The sequence below is a fragment of the Oculina patagonica genome, chromosome 1 (assembly GCF_052425735.1).
Source record: "Oculina patagonica isolate OP01 chromosome 1, crgOcupat, whole genome shotgun sequence".
Lineage (NCBI taxonomy): Eukaryota > Metazoa > Cnidaria > Anthozoa > Scleractinia > Oculinidae > Oculina > Oculina patagonica.
In genome coordinates this window covers 45718186-45737306 of record NC_135758.1, presented here as the reverse complement: position 1 = coordinate 45737306, position 19121 = coordinate 45718186, and the positions used below count along the sequence as shown (strand labels likewise).

The 19121-nt window shown below is 36.8% G+C and overlaps 1 protein-coding gene across 1 annotated transcript; it reads left to right on the top strand.

Moving 5' to 3' along the window:
* Positions 1-181: 181 nt before the first annotated feature.
* LOC144633870 (EGF domain-specific O-linked N-acetylglucosamine transferase-like) lies at positions 182-17460 on the top strand. Its single transcript, XM_078492778.1, has 17 exons — positions 182-352; positions 2109-2224; positions 3383-3485; positions 3878-3975; positions 4370-4474; positions 4975-5081; positions 5871-5974; positions 6127-6222; positions 6323-6394; positions 7168-7257; positions 7751-7825; positions 9838-9896; positions 10211-10238; positions 10464-10555; positions 11144-11191; positions 11723-11777; positions 16700-17460. Exons 1-17 carry the CDS (start codon positions 182-184, stop codon positions 16838-16840), a joined length of 1560 nt encoding a protein of 519 aa, XP_078348904.1. The 3' UTR covers positions 16841-17460.
* The last annotated feature ends 1661 nt before the right edge of the window (positions 17461-19121 follow it).

Sequence of the window (19121 nt, the reverse complement as noted above, 5' to 3'; positions counted from 1 at the left end):
TTTAGGGTACAAAGCTAAAAATTATAACAACAGGATAGTATTTACCAATTTTTTTATCAGTACCTATGCTGCACGAATTTCTGCGCGTGAATCTGTTATTGTTAGCAGCCGCGCGCGACTGGGCACTATCACTATACTTTGTTCCCAGACCCCCCTTAGTATCTGACTCTGACCTCCGAACATGAACTGTAGAAACTTTGTTTTTCTTTTAGCTGGAGTTTTGTCGATCAGTTTGACTGAAAACAAGGAAACCAGAGATCACAGTGACGACAGTCATAAAGAAGGAGACTCATATTTTTACCAGGTGGACGAATCTGACGCAGAAACCTGCAGAAAACATGGGAATTGCGAGGTAAATTATGGAAACAGCAAGCTTACGTGTAACTTAGCGATCAGTAAGCTTACCTTAGCATACAGCTGAGCTTACTCGTTTTCAATTTTAAGCCTTATAATTAGTGTACGTGAAATGTTACCTTATTTAGATAACGAACTTATCCTTTTTTTGGAGAATATCGTCTCTTTCAAGTAATGCTCCTTAATTAAAAGAATGTTTTATTGATACCTACATGCTTATTACTGGTAATTAATAATTAAAATGAGTTTTAAGTTTATAATGTACATAAGCTTAAGACTTAACTTATGTGTTGCAGTTTAAAATTATCTTTGCCTTATATTTTTTCAAACCAGTCTGGTTTTTATTATTTATTTTCTTATATTCATTACCATTTACTGTAAGTCTGGAAGCAAAGGAAAAAAACAAACATCTGGACTGTTTTGGAAAAAAATTACACCAAATTAAAGTACATAAATAATGTACAGCCATGCATAATGTAAGCCTGTATCCCAGTTTGCAGATTAGAAGGAATTTGACGACTCGAAGAGATCTTGCACATGCAGAGCCATTTTTTAAATAATAATAATGGAAATCAGGAACTCACGCAGGCATGGCATCGTGTGAGCTGTGGTCAGCTGTCATGTGCAATGCTGCAATTCTGGTGTGCGCAATGAACATTTAGAAAAGGCTTTCACATGCACTTGCCATACTCTCCAGACTGGCTTATAGTATCAGAAAATTCCAAAAGCGTCCCACTCCCTGGGCAAATTCCTGGGCATTTGACATTTTTTAATACTTTTGGTCAATTTCCCTGCTATGTTAGCAGTTCAGACAGTCTTTGATTCAAAGAGCATCAAATCCCCTACCCTCCAGGCCATTATCGAAACACCTTTTCTAATTTTTTTTTCCTGTCAGAACAAAGCGCTTGCAAATTGGTTTCTATTAAGTCCCATATTTGGAAAATCAGGAGAAAAACGTAGCCAATCAAAATTACAATTTGGATTAAATTCACAGCGTGCACTAGCTTGTGCTTGGTGGTGTAATCTTGTTTTTAAAAAGCTTGGTTAAATAAAGTTGAATTTGGTTAAGTTCTCCTGTTTTATTGTGTTTAAGTACACTGGATAACATTGCTTGGATACACTTTATCAATTTCTTTAGTTTCTATAAGAAATTTATGGCGTTTAGGTCAGAATTCAAGTAACTCACTGCCAAACCGAAATTGTTGTTGCATGTGTCATTATGTGTGTAAAGTATTCGCGTACAAACTCTTTGTGTTTTCAAATATGGTACATGGCAAAACTAAATATTCAAACGCTGTGAATGCGCATTACACATTTCAACCCTTACGAGTTTCTGACAATGCTTCGTAAAACTTCCTGTTTAAGTTTTAGGTATATGTTATATGATATGTCATTTAAATGTAGGTATATGAAAGGGGTACTATTTTCAATAAAAGGTACGAAAGTGGTACCTGTTTTGGTCAAAATGGTGTATATGTTGTGGTTCAAATTTATCTTTGGTTGAATTTTTTTAAACCAGTTTGATTTTCATATTTCATTGTCTCATATTCATTAACATAATCTGAAACAATGGGAAATGAAAATCAAACTGGTTTGAAAAATTTTAAACCAAAGATAAATTTGAACCACAACATATATAAAATGGTAAGGGGGTTGGACCTTAGGACAGAGCCTTCCCATATAAAACTTTTTTTGAGTTGCCCCCCCCCCCCTGTTTTAGATATAGGTTGTAATGAGTTTCTTGCTTAATGCAGGATGCAGCTGGTAGAAAACAGAAGCAGTGCTGGGGATATGAAACAGGTTGTACCTCACCAGACAAGTGGTTCGTAAAGCCACACTGTGATAGCAGCTATGGGAGACGTTTTAAAACGTGAGTATTTGATAAATATGTATCTAATAGTATGTTCCTGTACTTGGAATTATAATCTACACGAACCAGTGTGTGATAATATCACCAGACAGTTGTTTGGCTCCCTGAAACTTGGTCAGTGGCATTCAACATCTGGCAAATGGTAAACCAAGGAATTCAACAAGACTTACCAGGGTTAAGTTTTTAAGGCAAGGTGTCAACACAAAATTTCAAACTCACATATCCACAGGGGGTTACTCAGGGTTTTAAGTGGTGGTGATGAAAGAAGGATTTTGGGGGGTTACTGTAATGATTTGATTTAGCGCCCTCCTTTCAAGTGCCCCCTTCTGAATTTATAAGCACCCCCCTTTGTATATGTTTTTGTCAATAAGCGCCCCCATTCTAATAAGCAGCCCAATTCTTATAAGTGCCCCTATTCTAATAAGTGCCCCTTTTATGGGAAACTGCCCTTACTTGTCCTGAATAAGCGCCCTCTCTCAAACAAGCACTCTCACATGAGGTGCCAAAAGTTAATAAGCGCCCCAGGGACTAAATTGAATCATTGGTTTAGGACAAAAATTCTCCCAGACTGAAGGGTTCAGTGATTTGATTTCATTAGTGAGTTCACTTAAGCACGCCGAAAGCCATTGTTCGAAAACAATCATGCGTGTAGTAAATAATTTATGCAACTACAAGCTTTCTCCCAGACTAAAGGGTTCAGTGATTTGATTTCATTAGTGAGTTCACTTAAGCCCGCCGAAAGCCATTGTTCGAAAACAATCATGCGTGTAGTAAATAATTTATGCGACTACAAGCTAAATATAATTTCTCCCAGACTGAAGGGTTCAGTGATTTGATTTCATTAGTGAGTTCACTTAAGCCCGCCGAAAGCCATTGTTCGAAAACAATCATGCGTGTAGTAAATAATTTATGCGAATATAAGCTTTATAATTGGCGAGTATTTTTTTTGGGCGGCTTGATTGAAGTAGATTATGCTTGGCATAGTTTGGTTTTTTCCTTCATTTTTATTGTTGTGTAGTAATTAGTAATAGTTTGATAATATTTAACAAAAAACAAACAAATACCAGATGGTACCAAGGGTAAAAATTGAACCTGACAGCTAGATATATTTTAAACTTTCTGAAAGTTGTTTTGATTGTAAAAATTTATTGTTTTCAGGATTGAAGATAAAATTTACCGGTTTTGGAAGGAAAGTGATTTTGGTTATGTGAAATCTGTTCAAGATAGCTTACAATTTGTATGTAAGCCTAAAGAAAATGAGGTTAGAAGAAACTTAAACCTTAAAAGTTTGTCAGCCAAATAAATGTACCTGTTAAATACCTGGAGATACATGTAACAACTTAACCATTATGGTTACATTTTACACTGCTGTCAGTCATCTCAGTGAAGGTTTCTGAAAAAAGCAGTTTATTTATTCATTCTGAACTGGTTCAAACAGTCATTAGTCAATTGAATAAGTCCATGTCTTATTGGATTTTAAGTTTATTAGTTTTTTTTCTGGATTGGTTGGTTGTCATTGGTATAATAGTAATTTTTTTAAGATTGTTGGAAGCATAAAATGTGAGTTATGTTAACTGGGTTTTTTGAACTTTCCATGTTATTAAAAGATGCAATAATTAAAATAGATTGTATGTCTTCATTTTTATTTCTCAGGTAGACAGTTCCTCACTTGTTTGCTCCAAACAGTTGACGTACTGTAAGGCCAAACACTTATACATGGATTTCACAAATGGTGCTGCAAATCAGGATAGGTATCACTTGATAAAAAATGAAAATTGTTACTTTTATATTCTTGGGCTTTTCTTCTCCCAAAGTAGTACAGTGTAAGTGGAAATTTAGCTTACAATCATGTTAGACAGACAGACAGACAGACAGACAGACAGACAGACAGACAGACAGACAGAATCTCTTCAACTGCATTGAATTGGTTTCTAAGAAAGCCGTGCTAACAAATAACTACACACAAAACGTCTGGTATTACACATCTCTCCCCAAGCTTTACAGCTACATAAAAATGGAAAATCCAACAAACTGGCATACTGATGAGCTATTTTCTGACCAAGCCCTTCAATTATGTGTAACATGCAAAACACTTATATTACTACTAATATATGAATTTTGTTGTTGTCTAAACATGATTTACAGATCGCAGTCAAAGGTTTTTAAACCACAGAAAATCGGTGGGTTTTGTGAGGTGGATTCTAACACCCTCAGTGAAGATGGCAAATACAGAATGGAGCTAAGTTCATGGTAACGCAATATGTTTCGTATTATATTTTTATTGAAATGTCAAAGGAGTCAACATGCATGGATAAGCCTGTTCCAGCAAGGCTTGAAAAAAGTGTCGTCCGGTCGTCCAATACTGAATTTCTTGCCCCAGCAATTTGTATGCGAACTTAATTGTAAAAACAATTATCTGTGACCGGCTTGCCTAGGAGGAAAGCCAAATTTTAGAGCTGCTGTCTGAAGGGCAAACTGAAATTCAATTTTTTTTTTCCAGTCCTTGCTTTCAGTAGTTGGGAAAGAGCGAAAACACGATAGAGCAAGGAAAAAAACAAGAATGTTGAGAGTCTTGTGGCATTGTTCATCCCTTGAACTGCATGCTATATGCAGTGCAATTATTTCTGAAACACTACTGCATGTAAAATTATTGTTAAAGAAGAGTAGATGATGAAGTGAAGTTATGATTCCATGCTCATATGATTAATGAATTTATTGACAGAGGCCATGATGATTGTACATTTTTGCAGGTTAAATGAAGTAGAAGACTTTTCATCATTGCCATTTAAACCAAATGAGGAAAAGCATTGTGATGTAATCGTGGAAAAACCAACTTTATTCATGAAACTTGATGCACGTATGTTGTACTGCTGTACCCTTATATTTTCAGGTTTTATGCATCGCAAACAGGACTATAAAAATTGCAACATATAGCCCCTTTGACCATATAATTATACGAACATTAGAAGTGCAAATTATTTCAAAAGAATTTAAGAAATAAAGCCCATTTATTATAAGAAGTAACTATTAATCACTTACAAGTATACAAAATAACAGCAGGCAAGAAATAATCTTCAAGAATTATTTTGCATGTCCTGCATCCATCTTCAGTTGCAAACAACAGTAGACTGCTAGTCGGTGTGATATAAATACAAAAAATAGAACATTAATTACTGAATGACAACAAAAAAATGAGTAACTGATTGAAATACAATGGGATTGAAGAATGGGATTAAATTAAAATGAAAGTGATAGATTGGCGTGATTAACTTGTTTAATGAAGACTTTTCCCATCTGATGTGTAAGGCCTCCTTGATTTTGAGTTGAAATCTGTGGAGGCGATGTAGAGGATTAAAAAGCAATCTTCTGAACACAACGCCTTGCATGTTTCTGTCCCATTCATGTGCTGGAATTAAAAATGTGCAAATTTTTATCAGATTTTAAGTGTTCACAAACACGTGTAGCAGACTTAGATGTCAGTTTGTCTCGCAGACATAACAGGTATTACAACGCAAGAAAATTTGTAAACTACACGGGATGGTAATGATTTGGGTGTTACAAGTAATAAATACGGTGTTTACAAACAACATCGTGAAACTACATCCAACATACAAGTTTATACTAAAAATGTTTATTTTTGTTATAGTTGTGAATATGTACCATCATTTCTGTGATTTCTTCAATCTGTACGTCACACAACATGTGAATGGATCCTTTGACACGGATGTCAATATCGTCTTGTGGGAAGAGGTTTGTGCCTTCCAAACTCCATAATTATTTAAAAAAGAAAAATAGAAAATAATTATTACATGTATCTTATCTAACTGTTTGTTATCCCTTGGCATACTGCATTAATATTTTTGATCACTTTTACAATGGTCTTGTTTATTGTTAAATTTTAGCATGCAAGAAGAAGTTTAGGAAATTTTGGAGCGACTTGGAAAGTTTTTACATCCAACCCAGTCCTGTATCTTGGCAAGGAATATCAACATAAGCGGGTAATTAAAAACAAAATTCAATAATTATCGCTAACAAATGCTGAGCACTGTTCATTGCAAGGGTATGTCTTTGTCACAGCTTCTGTTGTTTCTTTTCAAGGTGTGTTTTAAAGAGGCAATCTTTGCTCTTCTACCCAGAATGGTGTTTGGTTTGTACTATAACACACCTTTGGTGAGTTGTTCTAGTTTTATAAATAATGTATAAATAAATATAAGCAATTTCATTGGTTTTAACAGTGTGCTTTATGCGAGCACAAAGCATGGAGAACAAATGTTTTAAGTGATGAGAGCACTCAAGAAGTAAGAGAACACTTGCCTAGGGCTCGTGTTTTATCCTACACTTCTTTCATGTTCTTGTCACTTCTTTCCATGCTTTAAAACAGAACAAAGCATGATCAAAGCTTTTCATTTGTTAAATTGTACTGAAATTTTTTGTTGCTATTACAATACTATGGCCCTGTTGAAGGCAAAAGTGTAATACTTGGTGACCTCAATTGGCTGGAAAGTGATTGGTGGGTTTGTAGATTGATAGCATAACAAAAGAAGTTTTTTGACCAGTAATATTGTACAAAATGTAATATACAGTGTCATCAAAGGAATGTTTTAAGGCTAGCTGGACCACCCTATAACAGCTTCCCTGCAGGGGCAGAATTAACAACCTTTTACAGGGAGGTTTCAATAGAAGTAAAATATATAAATCATGCATGTTTGGGACATGGTCCTGACTGCAGTATACTGGTGGCCATTGTAGGGGAGGTGGCTGCTAGTTTATGTTTTACTGTAGGTTGGCTGTTTCGCATTAACTTTTATTATCATTACTATTTTATTTATTTTTTTATTCGCCTTTTCTTTCTTGGAGAAATTAGCTATACAGTTTTCCTTGTAAATCCAAGGAGAAATAAAGGTGAAATCTAATCGTAAGTTCTGTCCATTCTTTCTCATCAGACTCCAGGTTGTTCTAAAAGTGGTCTTTTCAAGGCATTCTCAGAACATGTGATGAGTAGCCTTGGCATCATTCAAGAAAAAAATTTACAGGTATTGATATACATAAACCTACATGTAATGGCGGTTACAAAAAGAAGTGCTTTTACAAACATCTTAACTGTATTTTATTCTATAAACAAACCATCTAGACTACTATTTAGTTTTTGTTCAAAAATAATTAAGCATTCTGTTGTCAGCTGAGGCTGTAGAGGGGGGATTTAGAACCATGATTCTTAGGCATTTTTGTTCAAAATAAATTATGATGTCTTTGTGTTGTGTTCTTTGGCAAGGTACTTTACTCTCTCAACACATCTCTCCAATCAAGAGAAAAAGTATGTCAGTGACAATGTGACAAAATGCCAAGGGAAAATATGTGATACACTGGCATACCATCCAATAATATATATCTGCTAGTTACTTTTTTCTATGTGCCTCTGCAAAAAGGGTTTATTAGCTCCAGTGGTTTGGGCCTTGACCTGCATGCGGACTTAATAATCTTTAGTTGTTAGTTTTAATGATGGTCATGAATTCCATTTATTTTTAGAACAGCAGTGAGCCAATCCGTATTACATTACTTTCAAGAGGAACAAAGTTTAGGAAAATATTGAATGAGAAAGAGGTGAGCTTGACTTTGTGCTGTTGAGTTAAGAGATGTGCTAGTGAGAAACAGGTTGGTTTATCAAATTTGTGTTATATTCATATTAAATTGAAATAATGTGAAACATAATTCTGTTTGAAGTTGCCCTTCTGTAGCATCTTGCTTACAGTTCAGTGATTCAAGTAAAGCCTCAAGCTAGCTGTATTTTGATATATTAATTTCAAGCTTTATCCGATCTACAAAAGCTTGGAAGTAAAAGTATCAAAATACAGTAGCTTCAGGTCTCACTCGCCAAATAACTGAACTATAAATTGAGATAGTTAAGAATTAGCCTCACATCATGTTTCCCACCTAAAGATAACATTTATAACCCTCTCTTGAAACCACCATCAATTTTGGGTGTGAAGGAATGATAACTCAAATGATGATAAATAAACTTAAAAATCAGAAAAATTTCTTTTACTTAAGTTAACTTACTGTTAAAACAAAATGTTTAATGACTGGTACAGTGAAGTACGGTGAGTTTTGCTCTTTCCCAACATAAAGTTTCATGGGGAAAATTCACTGTTTTTGTAAAGGCCACAGGGAACCCAAACGCTGTATTAGTTATTCATAATCTTAAAATAAAAACGTTCTTATTTACCTGCGTTCCTGTGTCTTTTTTCACCGGTTTGGGGGCGATTTGAATTTAAAAGAAGGCGGTTTACGTTACGAGTTTTAAACGGTAATGGGTCTGTCGCAATGTCAATATCGAGTCAATACGACGCGCCTCAATTATGTCTCAAGTTTTACTTTAACTGTTATTATTAACTATTACCTCCTCTCTCGGGAGAGAAGAGAGAAGGAACTCTCGTGACCGTAATTTGAAACACGAAACTTCCCGCGAGGAGAGTAAATAGTTAATGGTTTTAGTAATTTGAGTTAATAACAATTGCAACTTGAGGCGCGTCGTATTAACATTGCGACAGATCAATCACCGTTTAAAACTGGCAACGTAAACCGCCTTTGCTCTAATTCAAATCGCCCCCAAACCGGTAAAAATCAAACAGAGGAAAAACACAGGAATGTAGTAATATAAGAACATTTTTATTCTAAGATTATGAATAACTAATACAGCATTTGGGTTCCCTGTGTAAAGGCCCTAAATAAGGTGGCTCAGCTGGTAATGGTTTTGAAAACTTTTCAACTCTTATACTTTGATGGAACAATACTGCCACTGTTCATAAGGTGACCCTACAAGAATGACATCAGACTCATGCCGAATGATTAATAAACAAGTAATGGTTGTTTTTCTTGGCACAACAGATTGCCATAGCAACAGTATAACCTACCAAAAACATACTTAATTGTAGTTGTAAGTGCTTATAACTTAAAAAACGAGCTCATTCAGCCCATTTTTTATAATTGAATAATGATCAGCATTTCCATAAACAACTTTTTGCAATGTTTTTAAATAATTCTGCCAAAAGTCAAGTTGTGGAACCACAACCACTGGAACTATTGGAACCACAGCTATTGACCCTCAGCAGAACTTTTTAAACATTTTAAAAATATATAGTTTCGTCTCATTAACAGACCTATTCTCGCTAGTGAAACTAACTAAAACACAAGACAACCACCAAAACATTTCTTTGGAAAAGGAAGTTTATTTCCAGTACAAGGAACTCGAAAGTAAAACTAAACCGGAAATAAAACTTCAACCCACATACTGTAGGGTGGGAGGAAAAGAAGGAAAAATAACTCGTAGTATAAAACAATGTGCATGAATGTGTCTACAATATCAACTGATCTACACCCTTTTGTAACACGCTACATATCCAATGCCTGTTAATAAGTAATGAGTAGCCCAAATTATACAACTAATGCCTAGCTCTAATTTAAGGCTAAAAATACTGAATACCTAACATCTTGAGTGATAGTGGATATGTGCCTTTTTATACAAAAACGAAACTAATAACAAATTGAAAATACATGTATGAGGCAATGTTATAATCTCCACTTAGTGTTGATTTTGCGTTGCTTTGTGTTAACAGATTATTCACGCCTTGGAAACATACCCTGGAGTGAAGTTAAATGTGTCACAATATTCTTGGTACTGTCTGTAGTAATGTTTCATTTTTCCACAACCCCCTGTGCCTGCATCCTGATTTACAAAGGTTCAACATTCACCTCGTTGTCAACTCTGTTCTAATTCAATGAAAGTACCGTAAAGTAGCTTTCATACCATAGGGTTCATACATACGTGTTAACATAAAAGCAAGAAGTGCCTCATATAACTTTCAAGCAGCACTGCATTCAACTTTTATTCCATGCTAAAAAACTAGTTTATGATGTAAGCTTGACTAACGATTATTATGTGTAGCTGTTTTTCTTAATTCACATTTTTTTATTCACATTTTTTCTCAGGGATGTACCTTTTCTTGAACAGCTCAAAGTAAGTTATTGTTGTTCCATTCATGTTATCTATTTTCTTTGTGATTAATAAAAAAATTTATCATGTACAATGACTGTTCTTAACGAATTTTTATAGATTTTATTATATTGTGATTCTAGTGAATTTTTTTTTTTTTAACGTACAGTATTTGTAAAGCGCCCAGAGCAGGCCTGGATAGGCGCTATAAAAATGTTTATTATTATTATTATTATTATTATTTTCCAGAGGAGCCACAACACGGACATATTTATTGGAATGCATGGAGCTGGTTTGTCTCATGCTCTCTTTTTACCAGACTGGGCAAATCTGTTTGAACTGTAAGTAACATTTTGTTAAAACAATGCAAACAACATTTTATCCATTCTCGTCCCCATAGCCCTTTCGTTTCTCTTAGCCGGCTTGGCACGAGAAAACGGAGGGCTCTGGGGACATAGGATTTTTGAATTAATTCGAATTTTTTTGATTGGCTGTTTGGAACAAAGAATTCTTAAACGGAAGTCAAAAACGTAACGACTCTCTCATACATTCTGTTGAGACGTTGTGACTGCATACATGAAGACCGGAAGTCCTAGAATCTAGGACTGGAAATTCTCTGTCCCCAGAGCCCTTTGTTTCCTCGTGCCAAGGCCCAGCCGGCTAAGAGAAACGAAAGGGCTATGGGGACGAGAATGCATTTTATCCTTCTAATAAATTAAAACCGTGACCGCACGTTTTGACGCGAATAACGCATTTCTGCTTGTGAAGAACACGTTTCCAGTTTTCTGACGCTAACAGCCATACGAATTTACTATAAATCCACTCGGTGATAACAAACATAATTGTGCAGAATCGTTTTTTTTAACTTTTGCAATTTTCTTGTAGGTTAGTTGGTGTACTCTCATTAATTGTTATGTGACTATTTTTAGGTACAATTGTGGTGATATGAATTGCTATCGAGATTTAGCAAGACTAAGGTAAAGAGAATCTTCTTCTCACACACCACTGGTAGCCATGCCAGGCCGACCGCCACCTGACCTTTATTACAAAACTCAACAAAACTATACATGTACATCCTGTATCACAAGGAAAAATTGCAAAGCTAAATGGCAAGGCTAACAAAAAATACTACACAAACTAAAAATCTTAGGCGGGTGGGTGGGAAAAGGTCAGCAATGGCGGACGCAACAAAAACAACTCCCCGCCAAAAGTCACATGACCCTTTCCCAGGTCCCAGCGGTGTGTGAGAAAAACATTTTCCACTTATTTCGTTTCACTCAGCCAGTGGAAAATAACACTTAGTTCCTTGCCCCCAGGTAGGGGATAGGGCCAGAAGATAAAGAGAATAGCATGCAAAAAAATACTTCGATGTTTTTTTATATTTTTTCAAGCCTCAGATTCTGACTAAAATACAAATGAAAATCTAAAGTAAAATAAAAAAGAAGATCAGGTCCAAAAAACATAAAGTGAAGTTTTTTTTTTATTTTCTTGTATTTTCAACGTTTCAGAGGAGTGTCGTACATAACGTGGGAAAACAAGGACAAAATTGTTGAACATACCGAGGTAGTATATGTGTGTAGCTGGCAGTTTAGTATGTAGACATTTTTACCTTTGATTTGCCTATTTAAAAATCTGTATTCCACTGTATAGAGTGTGTTCATGGCGGCCATATTGAAGGAGTGAAACAATAGAACGATTTTCTTTTGGGGAAAAATCATTTCAAAATTATTTTTTATTGTTTGACTCCTCCAATATGGCTGCCATGAAAACAGTCTATACCTACTGACAGAGTTTATAGAGGAAGACTGTTTACTCTGCTACTGGTTTCGACATTCATGCATGCATTCATGAGCAGCAGTGTTTATCAAGTTTAAAACATGAGATGCAGCTGAGTTTTTTAGACTTGATAAAACACGAACTGCGAATTTATTGAACGGCTTCAAAATCTTCTGATGTAGATCAACTCATTTTTGCACTTACATTTAGATTCGGGGTTATTTTGGCCTAGAAAACTGGACATTTAGTTTAACCGTGTCTTAATTAAAGACATTAATTGAACATTAATATATTTATGAATTATTAATGAGTTTTTGAACTCAGCTCTAGCATTCCTTAGTTCGCTCGTAATGTGAATGTTCCTTCTTTAGTGTTGTATACAGCTAAGCTGGAGCAATTTGTCTAAATGCATTTTTTTCTTTACATTAAAACAAATGCAATTAAAACCCGAGGCACAGCACCAAAAGGCAATTGTTTCGTGACGATAAGAAAACCTTCCAAAACTTTGAAGTAATGAACTTTTATTCCCTCTTATTTTGTTATAAAATGATACACGTTTTATAGAAAGTTAAAAACAATTTACACACACATGATTTTTTAAACAAATTTCTCACAGATGCAGTTGTAGACATTGCTTAATCATATTAAGAAAAGATTTCTTAATATAAGTTTGCTTAAAGTTGTAGTTTTGTTTGCTCTAATCACTGCTTGCGTTGAATAACGTTTAGTTTATGAACATCGGTCAAATGATTGGGTAGCCTTGCATGGTATTTTGGTCTGTAGAAGCTACTTCGCTGGCACAAAGCTCTGATTCTTTATCATTAAGCTGAACCTTTGCTTTTTGTAGCCACATTCGGCACTCAGCACTCAAGTTGATGAATGTTCGGCCAATCGTTTAAGATATTTGGCCCCACGATTTGCAATCGGACAATCACGGCGCCTCCTTATACTACATCTAGTAGGACACTTCGTTTTGCTCTCTGTCGCAAAGTGTCACTGTCAATTTGAGTTGTAGTTTGGATTCCTGTAGCCCGGGGGGGGGGGGGGGGTACTCCCTATAAAGACCTGTACGGGGAGGCTCCTCCCGAAAGGGGTACCTTTTTCAGGCTTACTGGTATATGAAAGGGTAGGAATTTTATAGGTTTTGGTATACGAAAGGGTATAGAAATCTGTCATTTAGGTATTAAAAAGGGCCTTTAATTAAAATATTTCGAACAGACGCAATTAACGGCTGTATTATTTTAATGTATTAAGCGCTACGTGAAATTGACAAGAAAACGTCCTGTTCTAAGTCTATGCCATGTCTTTTAGGTAAATGAAAGGGGTACCCTTTTCAGTAAAAGGTATACGAAATGGGTACAATTTCTGTCACAAATGGTATATAAAAGGGTAAGGGGTCAGAGCTCGGGGCGGAGCCTCCCCGTATAAAACGTTTTTGAGTGCCCCCCCCCCCCCGCTTCCTTTTAGAAGTAGGCTCAAGTGTCAGAGAAATTTCTTTTGCACAGGCGAAACAAAGCTCGGACGTTTCGTTTTGCTCTGTCGTTAACTGCCACTGAATCTTTGAGTTGTAGTTTGTATATTTCTGAAGCCACTTTCGACGCTCAGCGCTGTCAAGTTGATGAACTCCCCCTAAATGATCGGCTAAACGCATGAGATATATTTTGGAATCGGATAATCACGGCGCCTTCTTTTAGTAGTAAGCCCAGGTCTAGGAGAAATTGTATTTGCACATGTAAAACACAGCCTCGACGTTTTGTTTTGCTCTCTGTCGTAAACCATCACTGTCTCTTTAGGTTGTAGTTTGCATTCCTGTAACCACTTTAGGCGCTCAGTGCTATCAAGTTGATGAGCACGACTCAAATGACTGGATACTCGGACAAGAGATTTTGCCTCACAGCCTGGAATTGGACAGTCGTGGCATATTCATCTTTCCATAATAACAGTTTGTCTTTATGTTTATCTTAGCTTTTGTAGTTTGAGCTTTTCTTTCAGATAACACTTTCTCTGTGGTTTATATGCCCGGTCCTTACCCAAACATTTTTTTCGTTTGTGGAATATGTTCGTTTGATTCATTAAGTGGGGCTGCAAGCTGTAAGCAGTTATCTAAGTTTTTGTCTTTTGAACACATACCATTTCATTAAACCCAAGGGACGGCCCCAAAACAGTTTTTGTATTGTTTTGCAGCAGTATTTAACCAACTAAAATGTTGATTTACATTAGGAGTTAATGATACTTTGTGTTTATGCGCTTTGTTTTCAACGAAAGTAAAAGTTTCATGGGGATTCCAACGGATTGAAAATGGCAGAATGAAGCAAAACAACTCGCATAATTTAATTAGAAATGAGTTCACGCACTTTTGAGCTACTTTTGCTTAATTAAGATTGTAGTTTCGCTTGCTCCAACCACTTCTTGCGTTGAGTGACATTTAGTTTATGAACATTGGTCAAATGATTGTGTAACCTTGCGAGGTATTTTGCTCCACAGTTTGGAATTGGACAATCGCGGCAAACTCGACGTCTTGGTCTAGGTCTTGTTGCAGCTGCTTCGCAAGCACAACTTTCACAAAGATCCGATTCTTCTCCGTTTTGTGGCTCCTTGCAATGTATGACTGTCTGCTTCGTTTCTTTGAGCCATTTTCGCCATTCAATGCGATTTAATTGATGCACAATTCTCAAATGTATTGATAGATTTGTGATGTATTTAGCTTTGCACTGAGGAATTGGGCATTTACGATAGATTCGCTTCTTGACTTTCTCGACCTTGAATTTAGTTCGCGGTCTTGACGGAAATTCTTCCCCAATCTCGTCTCTGTAATTCATCAAATATACTTTGGGTTGGAGCTTTGCTTCTTGTAGCCACTTTCTTCGTTCAACTTTATTTAGTTGATGTACCTGGCTCAAATGATTGGCTAATTTCACGAGGTATTTAGCTCCGCAGTTTGGAATCGGACAATCACGGCGCTGCCTGTCAATACCTGAAGTTGATGTTTCATTTTGCTCTCCGTCTAAAACTGCCACTGTTTCTTTGGGTTGGAGCTTTGCTTCTTGTAGCCACTTTCTTCGCTGAACTCCATTAAGTTGATGCACTTGGCTTAAATGATTGGCTAATCTCACGAGGTATTTGGCTCCGCAGTTTGGAATCGGACAATCACGGCGCCTGTTAGTACTTTTAGAAGGCACAGCTCTCTGAAATACTTCATTTGCACAAGTAAGACACAACTTTGATGTCTTCTTTTGCTCTCTGTCGTAAACTGCCACTGTCTCTTTGGGTTGTCGTTTGGATTCTTGTAACCACTTTCGTCGCTCAGTGTAACTGTTATCAAGGCGATGAACTTGGCTTAAATGGTTGTTTAATCTTACGAGGGATTTGGCTTCACAACCTGGAATTGGACAATCGCGACATATAAGCCTAAGCATGATGATAGTTAGTGCTAACAGACAGTAAATGAACTATGGTGGCAGCAACAGGGAATCTAAATAGTTTTGGTATGACTGCACATGAGCCGTTACAGCGTTAATTGACTCTGTTGTTGTATGTTTGTAATTTATTCATCTCAGCTCTCGAACTTTTGTTTTCTTTGTATCGGTACGTTCCCATTTTTACCACTTGGTTTTTGAGTTTTCGTTCCAGGCGGCGCACAGGATTGAAGCCCTAGATCTGTTTCATTTTTGTATGTTTGAATAATGCGACTTTATGTCAGTTAAAATCCTTGGACTCGAAGCTTGAACTGGACACCTATTCGATCGTTTGTTTTACAGCAAGGCGCCCAAATGTGTGACCACCTTTAACTTATTCACATTCTTTTATGCAGATTTAATCCAATCAAAAGCCGTGGATAGCTTGCAGTTAACTTCTGATTGAATGAAATCTGCACGGAAGAATGTGAATAAATTAAAAGTGGTCACAATTTGGGCGCCTTGCTGTAAAGTCGTGAATACAAACAGAAAAATAGTAAATCTTTTTTGGCCGCTTGTTCCTTTTTTTTTTCGCAACGGGACTAGAATTCTGTCTACTGTCGCCCTTACCCTGCCGGCAACTATAGAGCTAACATCAGTCTTTGTATCGGTTGGTAATCGATTCCTGTTCTGTTTGACGTTGTTCCAGTGCGGAAAAATTTGTGTGGGGATATTTTCAGTTTCCATCAGGAATTGCAGACAGGCTCTAAAAATTTACACCGACGGAGCAACGACCCTCCAGCTTCATGACCGGTTTCATGTTCCTGTGAATCGTCTGATCTCGCTGATGTCATTTTCTGGTCAAACACACGTTCGAAACTGATTTGTTTCCGAGCGCTGAGCACCAATGTTGCTTTTTGCCAATTGCAAACAGAATTGAACTGAAAAAGAAACAAAAATAATATCAGTTCAACACCCAGTGCTTTCAAATAATACAAAGGAAATTTCTACCTCTACCACTTCCGTTAACCCTTTAAAGCTTTTAGACAAAGCAGAGATGTGCTAGTTTAATATTTGTTTTCTTTCATTCGCGCACAACTATTTGTTTTATTAGCAAACATTCTCCTTTGGACATGTTTCCTACATTCTTTCTTACTTACCTGATTTACATTACATTTTATTATTCGTAGTTTCGCACTTTTAGAATAATTTATACAAATTACGAGTGCTAATCTCCGCACATTTGTAAGTAGACGAACCGTTAGGGCTTTATCGCTTAATTTTCTTTTAAATCGGTTGCTTTTTTTTTTCTAGGAGCTCCATGCACAATACAGAGATCATCCCAAATTTAGGAACTACGCGTTTGATGTGCGAGAGTTCATGCGGCTTGTGGAGCAGGCTGTTATGAAAGTTAGACAATCTATTGATGAATACAACAAACATCAAAGCAGCTGACAGGAACAGACTTTAGCTGAGTTTGATGATAAAAAAGTGGAGGCTAAGGAACACTGGTTTAACTGAGAGTAAGATATACAGTGCCCAGCTGTTCCTTATCGGGTCAAAAACCATCTCACAGATCTGAGGTTGTCAAGTGCAATGAACAACGTAGATATAGAGGATATACACAGACACGTGACTCGAACTCCAGAGTTTTGCCTCTTGGAAAACACGTAATTTCGCTTAGCACTCCTCTCTAAAAATCAGTTATCCATCCGTAACAGTACATACAGAATTTATAAAATTTGTTATCCGTAATCTGTCTCAGTCTGTCTTCCAGACTCACACATAAAACCATCTTGTGCCATTTTTGAAGTTTTTCTACCTCTTTCTATCTATCATGACATTTTGGCTTTTCTAACTATTTATTTCGATTCATCGATTTGAAGATACAGTTTTGCATATCGCACTTCTTCGTATCAAAAATCACTAATTTTTGTACGCGAGTAAGTAAGTAAAGTAAGTAAGTACTTTATTTAGACACATGTCGTGAAATAATAAATGCACCGTAAAATCTACCTGTAGCTAAGTAGGTAAATGACTACTTTAAATAAAGTTATGTCTTGTGTCTTCTCTTATCTGGCAAGAATCTCGTGGTTCCGTTGTTAAATGCCTTTTAATCTTCATATTGGGTCGTATTCTAACAGTGGCGTTTATAGGGGACTTTTTTAGTGACTCTTCCCGCTTAACATGTTGTGGGTGTACAATTCTCTCCCCTCCACTATTTACCGTCGTAACTACCAAGTGTACAACACCCAGAAGCATTGTAACACTATAATAACAACCAGAACAACTTTACAAAAAGCTTCAGAACCTTGTTGTTTGTTGTCATTATTGTTGCTGAACGCTTTGGGTTTCGATCCGTTATAGCCTGTTCCAGGCTCTCGGTAGTTGAAGGGGAAAGCGAAAAACGCGGGCGAGCGAGGAAAAAAACGAGGGGGACGAAGGCAAGCCTTTGTCCCGCCTCATTTTTTTCCTCGCTCACCCGCGTTATTCGCTCTCCCCTTCAACTAACGAGAGCCTGAAACAGGCTAAATCAGTAAAGGCAGAAGTTTATTGTGAATAAAATGAACATTCCCACTAAGTGAATCAGCTATATTTTTGCATAGTTTCTGTTAAAAGATGTTTTATCAAAATAACAAAACGAATACACGTCAGCGAGGAATCGAATCTCGGTCCCAGCTAATATCACGAGGAAGACGCGAACTTACTAACATTTAACGGCGTCCAATAACAGTCACTGGAAAAATATGGGAGCATTGGTCACTTCACTATTTGTCATCGCGCAGAAAAAGTTGTAACTATGGTACAAATTTGAAACAATACCCCTAACCCCAAACACAAGAGCAGCTGCTACACCGTATTTATTCAATTAAGCACCCTGGGCGCTTGTTAAATTTTTGGACCTTGAGAGTGGGCACTTCTTCGAGGCTGGGCGCTTATTAAATTTTCACCATTTTATCAAGTAGTTAGTTTATTTTGCAACAAAACAATAAATAATAAAACGTGAAAATAGGTTATGTAAAATACCAGGAAAATTTGGCCTTCTTGGAAGTCTTTTAGTAGTACTAAGTCAATTTCAATTTCAATATTAATCAATACTCCTCTTGTGCACTTCAGGGGGGTTTTTATGAGGGAGGTAGAGGGTGGGCGCTTAACGCGCTTATTCGAGGCTGGGCGCTTATTATCTTTTCCTACCTACAGGATGGGCGCTTATTCGAGGTTGGGTGCTGCTTAATCGAGTAAAGACGGTACGCTCTACTGATCCTAAACAAAGGAGTGAAGTCGAGGTTGAGGGGGAATAAAACAAAAGAAAATTCAAATTCTTCCCCTGAACCTCGACTTGGAAACCAACCTATTACAAGCTTACGAAAGCTGCCCAGCTACATTCTCGTCCCCATAGCCCTTTCGTTTCTCTTAGTCGGCTGGGCCTTGGCACGAGGAAACAAAGGGCTCTGGGGACAAAGGATTTCCAGTCCTAGATTCTAGGACTTCCGGTCTTCATGTATGCAGTCATGACGTTTCTCGATTAAACGCCCCCGGCGTTTATTTCAAACTTGGCCCGATAGGGCCGGCGTTTATTTGAATTCAGGAGTTTTTTCAAGCCCTATGTTTCTAAGAAATGATTTTTATTCATTATTTTTGACAGCTATATACAGTTGAATCCCGATAACTCGAACCTTCAAGGGAAATCAAAAAAGGTTCGAATTATCGGGAGTTCGAGTTATCGAGGGTAAAA